This window comes from Megascapheus bottae, chromosome 13 (genome assembly GCF_031878675.1).
Source record: "Megascapheus bottae isolate mThoBot1 chromosome 13, mThoBot2.hap1, whole genome shotgun sequence".
Classification (NCBI taxonomy): Eukaryota; Metazoa; Chordata; class Mammalia; order Rodentia; family Geomyidae; genus Megascapheus; species Megascapheus bottae.
In genome coordinates, this window is record NC_143521.1 from 46,580,309 (window position 1) to 46,593,331 (window position 13,023).

The 13,023-nt window shown below is 40.4% G+C and overlaps 1 protein-coding gene across 2 annotated transcripts in view; it reads right to left on the reverse strand.

Annotated features, from left to right (window-relative positions):
* Positions 1-1,078: 1,078 nt before the first annotated feature.
* Positions 1,079-13,023, reverse strand: part of Anapc4 (anaphase promoting complex subunit 4) — a 39,195-nt gene continuing 27,250 nt past the window's right edge. Inside the window, exons 17-28 of one of the 2 annotated variants that reach the window (XM_090343748.1) lie at positions 12,742-12,788; positions 11,922-11,978; positions 10,066-10,122; positions 8,466-8,559; positions 6,489-6,586; positions 5,088-5,149; positions 4,883-4,921; positions 4,698-4,799; positions 3,805-3,879; positions 2,845-3,018; positions 1,965-2,088; positions 1,079-1,428 (exon numbers count right to left, since the gene is read on the reverse strand). In XM_090343748.1, coding sequence (XP_090199874.1) covers positions 1,201-1,428; positions 1,965-2,088; positions 2,845-3,018; positions 3,805-3,879; positions 4,698-4,799; positions 4,883-4,921; positions 5,088-5,149; positions 6,489-6,586; positions 8,466-8,559; positions 10,066-10,122; positions 11,922-11,978; positions 12,742-12,788 — 1,157 coding nt within the window. In that variant the 3' untranslated portion in view covers positions 1,079-1,200. Of the gene's footprint in view, positions 1,429-1,964; positions 2,089-2,844; positions 3,019-3,804; positions 3,880-4,697; positions 4,800-4,882; positions 4,922-5,087; positions 5,150-6,488; positions 6,587-8,465; positions 8,560-10,065; positions 10,123-11,921; positions 11,979-12,729; positions 12,789-13,023 lie in introns of both variants that reach the window. The other variant, XM_090343747.1, reaches the window with a different exon arrangement.

Here is a 13,023-nt window from a genome sequence, read left to right on the forward strand (position 1 = left end):
ATTTTAAAGCACAACATTAGGGTTGGGAGTTTGGCCTAGTGGTAGAGTGCTTGCCTAACATGCACAAAGACCCAGGTTCCATTCCTTGAATCCACATACATAGAAAAAAGCCAGAAACGGTGCTGTAGCTCAAGTGGTAGAGCTTTAGCCTTGAGAAAGCCCAAGGACAGTGCTCAGGCCCTGAGGTCAAGCCCCAGGATTGTGGGGGAGGGAGAAGAGGGGGAAACACAACATTAAAAGTATTCTAGACACCTAACATGAACTACAAACAAAAACCCGGAATAATTACTGTCTATGTTATATATATATATATATATATATATATATATATATATTTTTTTTTTTTTTTTTTTTTTTTTTTTTTTTTTTTGCCAATCCTGGGCTTGAGCTCAGGGCTTGAGCACTCTCCTTGGCCTTTGTCAAGGCTAGAGCTCTACCACTTGAGCCTCAGCACCACTTCTGGCTTTTTTCTATGTATGTGGTACCAAGGAATCAAACCCAGTCAACCACTAGGCCAAACTCCCGGCCCCATGTCTATGTTTTAAAAACACTAAATGCACTGAATTTTCCAAGTGATAAAGGACTACTGAATTTTTTTCTCATGCAGGAGTTCTGAGCAACTTTTTAAGAGAGCAATATTTCAACTCAGTCAATTTGCAGCATCTCTTATTGTTGTTTTAGTGATACTAGGTTTTGAGCTCAGCGACTTACACTTTCTAGGCAGGTGATGCACTATGTGAGCCACAACCCTAGCATGAACCCTTTTGGCTTCATTTTTCAAGAAGAGTCATGTGTGCATGCCCAGGTCAACATCCAATTTATACTTCTTGCCTAGGTGGGATGACAGGAGACCCACGGTGCTCAGCTTTATTGACTGAGATGTGATCTTGAAAACTGTGCCCTGGCTGAACCACGATCTTTCAAGTCTCTACCTTCTGAGATCTACAATTACTGGCATGAGCCACCACACTTAGCCTCTCCATTTGTGTAATTTTTGTTTTTACATAGTAGTAAAGACTTCTAACAAAGAGAGAGCATTAATACAATGGCCATCCTATTAAGAGAAAGGGACACAAAATATGAAAAAAGGTTATTGTTTATTTCTTTGTTATACAAAGAACATTAAGCACAGCCCAAGACCTCTCAGTCCATCTTCTAAGTCCTTTCTGCCACAGTAACATATAATAATGGCAGGCTGGATCACGAGTCCAGCTCAGGGTCAAGCTTCTCCACTTTGATGACTACCTCTGGGGCCGGGGCATCAGCAGAGGAGTGTTGAGCCTCTGCCTCTGACTCAGACAGTACTTCCTCCTTGATCTTCACAGGCTTACCGCTGGCCTCCTCCTCTTCGTCTGAAGAGTCATCTAGCTCCCACTCGTCATCAATGTCCATTTCAAAGACTCTCACGTGACGAAGATTTGAACTTAACTAAAGAAGGAAAAAGTGACATTAATGTGTGTGTGTGTGTGTGTGTGTGTGTGTGTGTGTGTGTGTGTGTGTGTGTGTCCTAGGCCTTGAACTTGGGACTTGACATCTTTTGCTCAAGGCTAGTGCTCTACTAGTAGAGCCACAGATCCTGAGCAGCTAGGACTACAGGTGTGAGCCACGTGCCTGGTCACATTAACAATTTTATAACTAACAGCTTTGAAAATAAACTTTATAAAAGGAAGTAGAAATCAGAAGGTTGAAGCAAAGGATAGTTTTACAGGAAAGTTAACTTTGTATCCATTTACTATGAACCACTCAACTCTGCCTTCTTTTACACAGGAAGATTTCCATAGGATCCAAAACTACTTTCTCTAAACAAGAAATCAAAACAGCCAGCTTGCTGCTCAGTCAGTTAACAGAAACCAAAAGACAGAATGACAAGCGAAAATGAGCTTTGGAGATGACATGCTTCTTGGGCGCTGCACAGAAACAAGGCCAGGCCCTGCTCTAACTGAGGGGTCAATGGCAAGACTCACCACGCAGGATACTTTGCGAAAACCATTCCCAGCAACGTACTGCGCTTTCATGCTCTCCAGTAGCCGCCAGTGCTTCTCAAAGTGCAGGGTGCGTGTGGGAATAACACTGCGTTGTTCATCTAGCCTGGAGGTAAAATCAGCCCACGAATTAAAACAGGATCTCCACCTTCACTCAAGGAGAGATTGGGGGCACTAGGGCCTACCCACCCACGCTCCACTCCCAGATGACAAGACACTCCACACAAACACTACGTTCCACAGGAGCTTTGCTTCACTTTGGTAGGGCTTTGATGACCGTTGTTTTTGGGTGATGGATAACACAGTACCAGAGATTAAACTCAGGTCTTGAACAACTGAGCCGTATACTCAGTCCTCAATTCCCTTTCAACGAGAACAGATGTCCACATTTTTAAATTAGAGAAGGGATCTAGTTCCTTCAAATCCTCAGACAACTAAAACCATCTCCTGGCTGGGATACTATCTTTTTAAAAAAACATTTGGTGGTACTAGAGTTTGAACTCAGAGCCCTGTGCTCTACCAGTTGAGCCACACCTCCAGCTCTTTTTCAGATCCTATCTTTAAGAAAGCAAAGCTAAGGCTGGTAGTTTGGCCTATGGGTAGAGTGCTTGCCTACCATGCATGAAGACCTGGGTTTGACTCCTCAGTACCACATACATAGAAAAAAAAAAAAAAGCGGAAAGTGGTGCTGAGCTCAAGTGGTGGAGCTCTAGCCTTGAGAAAGTCCAAGGACAGTGATCAGGCGTTGAGTCCAAGCCCCAGGACTGACTGACAACCAAACAAACAAACCCCCCCAAACAACAACAACAGAAACAAAGTTAATTGTTCCATCACGCAGACCCTCTACCGTTGAGGCAGTTACCTTGTAGAGTAAGTCCCAGTGAACTGATACTCTGCGGCATCTTCACTGTTATACACTAATGACAATGGCAACTGGACCAAGAGCCTGTCTCTTCCTTCCCGTCCCATGGTGTCTTTAAGAATGACTGTTACAGTTTCATCATCATAAAACTGGGCATCCAAACAGGTGTAGGTGCTAGAAGTGAGATGTGATTTGCTACATCAGAAATGATCATAACCACTGAGAAATATTGTATGCATAACATTATGACACCAAGTAAAAAAATAATTTAAAACCTTAAGTGATATTCTCTGCAGTGACAAAAACCCTATCCATTTATACTTTTTTAATCAATTTTCACAAATATAACCATTTATAACTTATAAATCATTGAGACTAAACAGAATGATCTGTGATTTTTCACAGTCCTGTGAAAATTTCATGAGTGACACCTTATACATAACTGAGTGAACAGAACTAATCAGAATCAAAGTAAAAGATTTTACATATGAAAAAGATATAACCCCAAAGACTTTATTATTTAAAACAATACAACAAAAACTATCTGTGTATAAGGAAAAAGAGAGAAAAATCAGCCCATGATTAATTAATATCACTTATAAAGTATCAGGCATGTCTTCAGTACTGCACTGTTCTATACCAGAGTACCAATGTACAGTAGAGGATTTGGTTTTAGGTTAATGATAACAAGAACCTTGGCCCAGTATGTTATTTGCTTCCTAAAGTCATGCCACTTTCTTAAGAGACTGACAGTCAATTAGGAGAATTAAGCAGGAAAGACAGCATACAAATTCCCTCAGGGTAGTGGAGCTGTATTAGTCTGATCAGTCTCCATGCATAGAACATCCCAAGAACCTGCATTCCTGCTACAAGTGACAGAGTCCCTCTGCTCCCAGCACATGTAAAATGGCACTGGCTACCCACACCCTACAAAGGGTCCAAACCAGACTTAGGACTTACCTTTTTCTGACTTTTTCAGTTGTGGCATAGGTGAAGCTCCCAAATTTAACAGCAATGAGTCCATTACTTACAGATCTTGAAGAGAAAAAATGGGAGAGGAGGATGAGATCCTGTGGAACACGACTGAAAAAACACAACTGGCAACGTTAGCACATGTATCTAATTCCCAAATCCCAGACCAACACCACTACTTTTACCTCAGAATTTATAACTTAAACACCTAGAAAGGCTAACCATGCTAACGAAACCCCGAATTTCATTTAGATTTTCAGGATGTTTACCTTGGAATCTGGGGGAGTGTAGCCCAGTGGTAGCATGCTCACCTAGCATGCACAAAGCCCTGGGTTCAATTCCACGGTACCATATACACAGAAAAAGCTGGATGTGGTGCTGTGGCTCAAGTGGCTAGCATTGTGCTAGCCTAGAGCAAAAAGTGTCCAAGAACAGTGCCCAGACACTGAGTTCAAGCCCCAGGACTGCCTCCCCCTGGCCTCCTATCCCCCCCAAAAATTCTGTGGGCAAGATCTTTTAATGAGATATAATTAACCTGAGATTTAAAAAGTGTTCCTATAGTTACACAGTTTTTTTTAAATCTCTGAATGTTCCTAAGATACAATCCAGTTCTGCTATCATTTTTCCTAACTCTATTTAAAAAAAAAATCCTATATACAAGGCTACATATTAAGGTTAAAGTTCCAGAACAAGAAAGGATCAAATAACTTTTAAATCTAGCATTACCATCACCCTACATGAGAACTGAGAATACTGAATGCTAACCTGAAGTCACAAGGCAGTTTCACCAAACCTGAAACGCTGGAAGGGAAGCCAAATGGCTTATTATTACAAATATTAAGGTCTTATTTCTTCGGATCAACCTTCAAAGAAATACTTACTGGGAAATATCAGTATGCCTCCTTAAGATACACATTTTATACAGTGAGTCTTCTAAAATAGTAAAAAGAAGATACTGTAGATTTGAACTTTTATTATTCCACCTAAGGAAAGAAGAGTAATGTATTTAGCTATTTAAGCTTAGAACCAAAAGTATAGTTTACACAAGAGGACGAGATATACTTACAGGAAAGGAAATTTGAGCAATCTGCGTCCAGAGTCTTCACTAAAACAGAAGGGAAAAAAAGTGAGAAAAACTTAAACTGGCTGCTAAATTATACTACCTAATAGGTAAAGAAGATTACCTTCTAGTATCTCTATTTTAATAATGGAATACAGATTACTTGATTCATTGATTTTCCAATTTCATCCTACACAAAAACAAGATTTACCTTCTAGTATCTCTGTATAATGGAATACAGATTACTTGATTCATTGATTTTCCAATTTCATCCTATAGAAAAACAAGATTTAAAAATACCATTAGAGAGACAAGGATACAGCTAGTGATGGGGCACCTGCCTGGCCTGTGCTAAAGGACTGTTCTCTCCCTCCCTCTGGTCTCATAATGTCAGTCACTTCCATAATAACCATGAGACATACCAGCCTTATAATGAGCTTGTTCTGAGAGCAAATAAAACACTAACAATATTTTACTGAAGATGATAATTTTAAATTTTATGTGAGGAGAAAATGAAGGAGGGGATCACACTGTTCAAAAAGCAATGTACAGCTGGGCACCTGTGCTCAAGTCTGTAATCCTAGCTACTCTGGAGGCTGAGATCTGAAGATTGCGGTTCAAAGCCAGCCCAGGCATCAAAGTCTCTGAGATTCTTATTTCTAGTTAATCACCAAAAAACCGTAAGTGGTGCTGTGGCTCAAGTGGTAGAGTGCTAGCCTTGAGCTGAAGAGCTCAGGCACAGTGCCCAAGCCCAGAGTTCAAGCCCCATGAATGACAAATAAAAAAAAGCAATGTACAGTACTCAGTACCTAACTTACATTAACTGTAACCCCTCTGTACATCAACTTTACAATAACCTTTTTAAAAACAAGAAGGTAAATAAATCAAATAAATTTATGTAAGGAATTAACTAGCTGGACAAGACAACACTAGAAGAAACTGCCCATTTTAATTCTATGCAGCCATCGGAAAGAATGGCATCACCCCATTTGTAAGGAAATGGAAAGACTTGGAAAAAAATCATATTAAGTGAAGTAAACCAGACCCAAAGAAACATAGGCTCAATGGTTTCTCTCATTTGCAATAATTAGTATACATCTAGGACTCTCCTAGCAGAGGATTACAATAGTGCAAAACCTAGGGTCATATAGGAAGAGACTAAATGAAAGGGTCTCTAGGATATGGAAGCAACAGCTTTATTTTGAGTGATTGTTGTTTTTAATGTTACTTCTCTTTTTTGCCCTTTCGTTAATCTCATATTATTACTATATGTGACTTTGTTACCTGGTATATTGTATATACATTTATTGGCTTATTTGAAATAGGAAAGGGAAGGGGGGAAAACAAGATGATTGGGAGAGGGTGAGGGAAGGGAAATGGGGACAAAAACATAAGAAGGAATATCAATGTGTGAGAAGTAAAGCACCTACTATCTGGTGAATATAACTGTAACCCCTCATACATTACCTTGATAAAAAAAAAAAAAAACAAAAAAAACAACAAAACAGTTGAATATCAGCATCTTTACAATTCATCATAATATCTATGTTCATTTACATAGGTGAGATATACTATACCCTACCATACAAACATGCATTTCTTTCCAACTTACTGCAGGCTTTTGCAAACACTGATGAATAAGGTTCTCCATCCGCCTTTTCACAAAATGCAATGATTTTCGAGGATAATAAGGAAACAGTAAAGGGCTTTCTGGTTTCAGACAAAAACAGAAATAAAACAAAGCAAAAAAAAAAAACTGTAAGAAACTAGTGATTAGGAGAAAATATTCAACTGTTAGAGGCAGTCCATAGTTTTTCATGGTAGAATTCTCATACTTTTGACATACCACATTAAAAACAAGACCAGAGTTTCCCTTCAACCCACTACCAGCCCACTAAAAACTATACTACTAGCAAAGCCCAATAGGAAATCACCATGGGCTATTAGAAAAATGGAGGGAGCTATGCACTGAAACAAATCCATTCTTTCTTCTGACTCTGCCACAGTGCAATGGCAACAACAGTTCAGTGCTACTCTGTCTCTGCTAGCTTTGTTTCTTTTCTGTTGTTGCTTTTTTTTTTTAGGTTCTTTTTATAGGTTATTACAATAACCATAAGAACTCATCATGTTCTCCACCAAAGAAGCTTACTGGGCTTTGGAACTGTCCAGGATGAAAAGAACTAAGTATCCAGAGTTGTGAATCAAGCTGTCACTCTGAGGCCTACCCATCTCAATGGCTCTGAGACTGGTTCCTCTCTTTCAGTACCTCCTTTTCCTAGGTGTGTTAGGTGGAACAAATCTTCATCATTTTAGGTGATATATATTGGTTAATTAAAGAAAAACATGCGGCCTTTGTACCCAGTTCCTAAAACACAACTCCTGAATCCTGTGAGATTTCCTTCCTGAGTAGTAAATATGATGCCCAATCTTGTATTTTAATATGTTCACTCTGGTAGGCTCCTGTAAAGTCTCAGAGTCGGGTGGGGTGAGTTACTTGGAAAGACCCTGCCTTGAAGCTTAAACTTTTGGCTCCATCTGCCAGACTGCAGGAAAGAGATAGGGGGTTGGGGTTGAATTCCAACCTCAGTGATTTAATCACTGTAATGAAGCCTCCAATAAAAACCCAAGACAGGCTGGGAGTTTGGCCTAGTGGTAGAGTGCTTGCCAAGCATGCACAAAGACCTGGACTCGATTCCTCGGCAAAAAGCTGGAAGTGGTATTATGGCTCAAGTGGTATAGCTCTAGCTTTGAGAAAAGTCCAAAGACAGTGCTCAGGCCTTGAGTTCAAGCCCCACGACAAGCAAAAAAAAGAAAAGACAAACTGGGAGGGAGTGAGGGAAGGGTTAATATTGTCCAAAAAGAAATGTACTCTTTATCTGACTTAGGTAACTATAACCCCTCTATATACCGCATTTACAATAACAATAATAATAAAAAAAAAAGACACTGGGGAGGTCTGGACGGCTACTGCCTGGTTGGTGAACATTTTGAGCGCTGGGAAGGTCTAAAAGCCATGGCCTCTTCCTCCATGCCTAACCCTGAGGAACTGGGTTATGCTGGAATTACATATGCTGGAGTTTTTGTAACAAACAACCTGGGAAAGCTGAATATATATATATCCCTGAGCATTGTACACCACTCTAGAAAGCTATGCAAACTTAAGAGAGAAGGCTGTAGAAATGTGGCCCACAGTCAAGGCCCACAGAGGTATGAGACTTGAGACTGATGCCATGTGAGGAATGTCTAGCGGACTGAGCCTTCATCCCTCTGGGGGCTGACACTCGCAGTGGACACAGTGTCATAACTGAAATGACTGCAGGATCTACGGATTGAATCACCCAACAGGTTGGTTTCAAGAGAGGAAAAAGTAATTTTGGTGTCAACACAGTTAATGTACCACAGCAGAGTTAATTTCAGGGTGTTTTCTATCTGTCATGGTGACATCATACTCTATTTGTTAATATGCTGTTCTCCAATCAAATAAATGGACATATCAAGTAAGTGAAGAAATTAGACAAATGTTGAGGCTACTCTTTAAGTCTCAAATAAATATAAATATGGCCAAGGTCAGGCTAGGTTCCTGAAGTACCTTTGAGATGGTTGCTGTTCTGGAGGAAGTCATACCACTGGTTTCCTTCTGTGTTAGGGGGTGACACAAGGTCATCATCTTCATCTTTCAAATACTAAAAATACAGTTAATATGGTTTTCAATAAAGCAAAGAGTCGGGCCCTAACCTGTATTTAGCATTTTTCCATTTTGTAAGTTATTTAATTTCACTGCCAGGTTCTCTGAAGGTACATTGTTTTCCTAAATAAGGTGACCCAAATCAAGACAACATGCAAGTGACCTAGAATGCAGCAGGTATAGAAACCACTCATGAGTTTACATTCTGAGGTTCATTTTCAGGAAATACTTCAACATTATGTATCTGGGTTACCGTTTGGTCTTACAAGCACCAAGAGCATGCTCTTTAAGAGGAGTTTTCACAGTGTAGCCCCATGGCCACACTGCTGAACATGCCTCTACTCACGCACAAGGTCAATGCCAGCTTTACAATAGTGCCAAAGTATCACCTGCCATTTCACTGTGTCCACATTTGCACTGATGGTGTGGTACGAAGATCTGCCAGTGCCTACACCCCTCAGCTGGTGGACCACAATACACCAAAGCATGCAAGACAAAACGGCTTTGAAGAAGGGCTGAAACTGTCTTGTTTCAGTAGTAGGTAAAGGCAGACATTTTGTTTAAAAAAAAAAAAGATTTCATTTTTCACTTGGAGAAAAAAAAATATCAGGGGACAAACTTTGTACGTTGAGTGTCTGGCAGGTATTTTAAAAGTGAGCTTGCCACTTTGAGCAAAACAACTTATTGCAAATGATAAAATCAAAACAACTTTTATTGTAAATGATAAAATGATAAAATCAAAACAACTCTTAGCTAACCATGGTTGTCAAGGCCTGTAATTCTAGCACTTAGAAAGCAGGAATGACAGAAGGTTTAAGACCAGCCTGGACTATACAGCAAGACCCTGTCTCAAAAAAGGAAAAAAAAAAAAATCAACTTCTAAGCAAAACTTAAAATGTTGGCACCCACATCTGCTAATGAGTGCCTGGCAGTTTCACAGCATCTAAAGACTGGACTCTGGTTAGATCAGGATGAGATCACCTGATGATTAGATACTCTACAATGGAAGGCATCAGTACTTGAGAGATCTGTATAACCAATATTTCTTTAAAGACCAAGTTATGATGCTACAAAAACATGCATGAGTTAAAGACCCATTCAAAGTGCAAGGAAGATGGACAGATCTTTAATGAAACTGAGTATGAAATATTTATTGACCCAATTTTAGATTCCACATTAAAAACTTGCTTCTAAAAGACCATCACATGGCAGGACCTTACGTAATATTAAGTAATATCCTTAGTTTCAGGACAAAACTAGTTTGGTACTTTCTCCTTTCCAAGGACACACCTGCTTAAAGTCAGATTTTCCTTATCTTTGCTAAGCAAATTAACATATTAAAACAGAATGAACAGAGAAGTAGACATTAAAATCAGTTGCCTTCTATTAAGCTAGATATCAAAGAGATCTGAAAAAAAAATTTACAATTTTCCACAAGCTTTAGGTAACAAAGTCTTAAAATTAGTTCTTAAAACTCAAACTAAGTTCAATAAAAAGCCCATACCTGACCAACTTTTTCAACATTGAAGTATTTTCCTTTTCGATTATAAAGGTCTGGTGCCTAGAAAGAACAAACATAGTTTAGTTCTGAAGTCATTTCAAAACACAAACAAAACAATCTTAAACTGAATCCCCAATATGTGTTTTATAAAATACTTATCTGGGCCAGGAGTTTGGCCTACTGGTTAAAGTGCTTGCCTAGCATGCATGAAGACCCGGGTTCGATTCCTCGGTACCACATACATAGAAAAAAGCCAGAAGTGGTGCTCAGGCTCAAGTGGTAGAGCTCTAGCCTTGAGAAAGTCCAAGGACAGTGCTCAGGCCCTGAGCTCAAGCCCAGGACTGGCAAAAATAAAATACTTATCCATTAAATTTATTAGTCTTTTGCAGACTGTAAGACATATAAACAAAAGTCTACTTATGGCTTTTATGTTTAAATAGGTCCCCCCCTCAGGGTTTTTAGTCCTCTGTCCCTCCAGACCCACAGGAGGGATAGGGAGAACACGCCCAGCCAGGAGGAGCCGAGAAAAGAGAGGGCCCATTGAGCGACCGCACCCAGCCTTCCCTTGCCGGAGGGCGATTAGACGCCTCGGGGAGACAGGTTAGGGCAGGAACTCCCTTATTCAGGAAGTCCCTCCAGCTAATATCGGGTGCCCGAGCCTATCAGCACAAAGGTGGGCAGGCCAGGGAGGTCCTCGGGTTTACTCTCACTATAGGTCTCAGCAGAGAGTGATAAAGCAATAACACATTTGTAACCAATGGTAATCAAGTCTTGTGCCTTGCCTCTTGTGCCTTGCCTTGTCTCTTGCCCCTTGCCTCTTGCATGTTGCCTTGACTCTCAGGAGAAAGTGATTCACAATACCAACGATATAGCTCAAAGTTAGACATGGTGTTCATACATGACAGCTCATTTCTTTGTGTGGTTTATCCTACTCAGTGATGTAGATTCATGGGCCAGCCTGACCCTGCACTCGGCTCTTTTGGGGGGAGGGGGTGTGGCGGGGGGGGGGCATGTCATGGGGCTTGAACTCTGCCCTGGGCGCTGTCCCGAGTTCTTCACAGGCCCACTTCTCGTTTTATAGTGATAAACTGGAGACAAGAGTCTCTCAGCTTTGAATTGCCTGGGTTGGCTTTAAACCGAAGATCCGATGATCTCAGCCTCCTGAGTAGCCAGGATTATAGGCATGAGCCACCATGCCCAGCTTGTCCTTGGGCTCTACCACTTGAGCCACAGCACCAATTCTGGCTTTTTCTATGTTTATGGTACCAAGGAATCAGACCCAGGTCTTCCTACATGCTAGGAAAGCACTCTACCACTAGGCTAAACTACTAGCCAATTAGATCTTTGTTGTTAGGTTACCCACAGTGCCACTTCCAGTTTTCTGGTGGTTAAATGGAAGTAAGAGTCTCACAGACTTTGGGCCAGGAGTGTGGCCAAATGGTAAAGTGCTCTCGTCTAGCATGCATGAAGTCCTGGATTTGATTTCCTGGTACTACATACATGGAAAAAGCCAGACGTGGTACTGTGGCTCAAGTGGCAGAGTGCTAGCCTTTAGCAAAAAGTGTACAAGGACAATGCTCAGGCCCTTGAGTTCAAGCCCTAGGACTGGCAAAAAAAAAAAGAAAGAAAAAAGAAAAGGAAAGAAAAGTGTCTCTCACAGACTTTAGTGCCTAGGCTGGCTTTGAACCACAATCCTCAGAGCTCAGCCTCCTGAGTAGCTAGGATTACAGGCATGAACCACCATGCCCAGCAAATTAGATTTTTGTTTTGTTTACGTAATCAATAATTATTTCTTACCATCAAGTAGGTTTGCTGTTATTATACTCAGAGCAGCTAAATTGTAAAAACAGCTTTCTTACCTCATTGAAATGTTCAGTAAGAAATTCAGCAACAAATGTGATATCTTTCTGAGTCATCTATTAACAAAAAGGGGCAAAAAGACAACAAATCAAGATAAAATGTAAGCTTCCCAATAACCAACCTGAACAGACAGTTTGGGGCTGGGTGCAGGTGAGTGAGCTGCAGGGAGCAAGAGGGAGCCTGGCTGTTCCTGCTGGGCTAGCCCTGCAGCGAGAGTCCATAGCTCTTGCCACATCCTGACAGAAAGAAACCGATGATTTCCACAGGCTTCAACTTAGCAACAATGTTTAAGTACTTACATTTCAAGGAAAAATAAAAACGCATTTAAGACTTAAGATCATTAAGATAAAGAGTACACGGATGCTTCGTTATATGGATTATAAAACCTCATTCAAACATAAAAACTATTAATTTAGATATCCATAACAGCATTCTGCAAAATATTCAAATTTCTTTAGATAAAAAGACAGTCTAATATCTTGTTATCTAACTGTGTAAGAGTACCAAAAACACAGGCAAGCTGAGCTCAAGCAGGACAATACGTTATGAAATTATACAGGTGTCCCTTGGAATCTGAGAGATTGGTTCTGAGACCCTCGCAGATACCACATTCTCCTGTACAGTTTAAATCCCCTTTACACCTAATACAATGTAAATAGCTGTTACCGTGTTGTGTAAGGAATAGTGACAGGAAAAACAACTACATATGTTCAGAACAGATGCATTATTTTCAGAACATTTTCCGTTCGTGGCTGGTTGAATCTATGGAGGTGGAACCCGGTGACACGCAGAGCTGGCCATACGTACTTCTGTGCATACCTTATTCAGCTCAGGAAGCACATGGTCTTCTGTCATTCTCAACATGGCTGGAAATGCAAAGTTAAAAACTATCTTTAAAGGAAATTAGAAATACAATTTTTCTAACAGACATATCTCAAAGATCAAATGTATATTACCAAACTAAATCTTCCAGTTGAATAGTTTTTCACTAAAAAAAACAAAACAACAAACAAACAACCCATTTCTTTGAACAATTAAAGGGTAAAGAATGATGGGGGCAGGAGTTTGGCCTAGTATGCACAAAGACCCCGGTTTGATTCC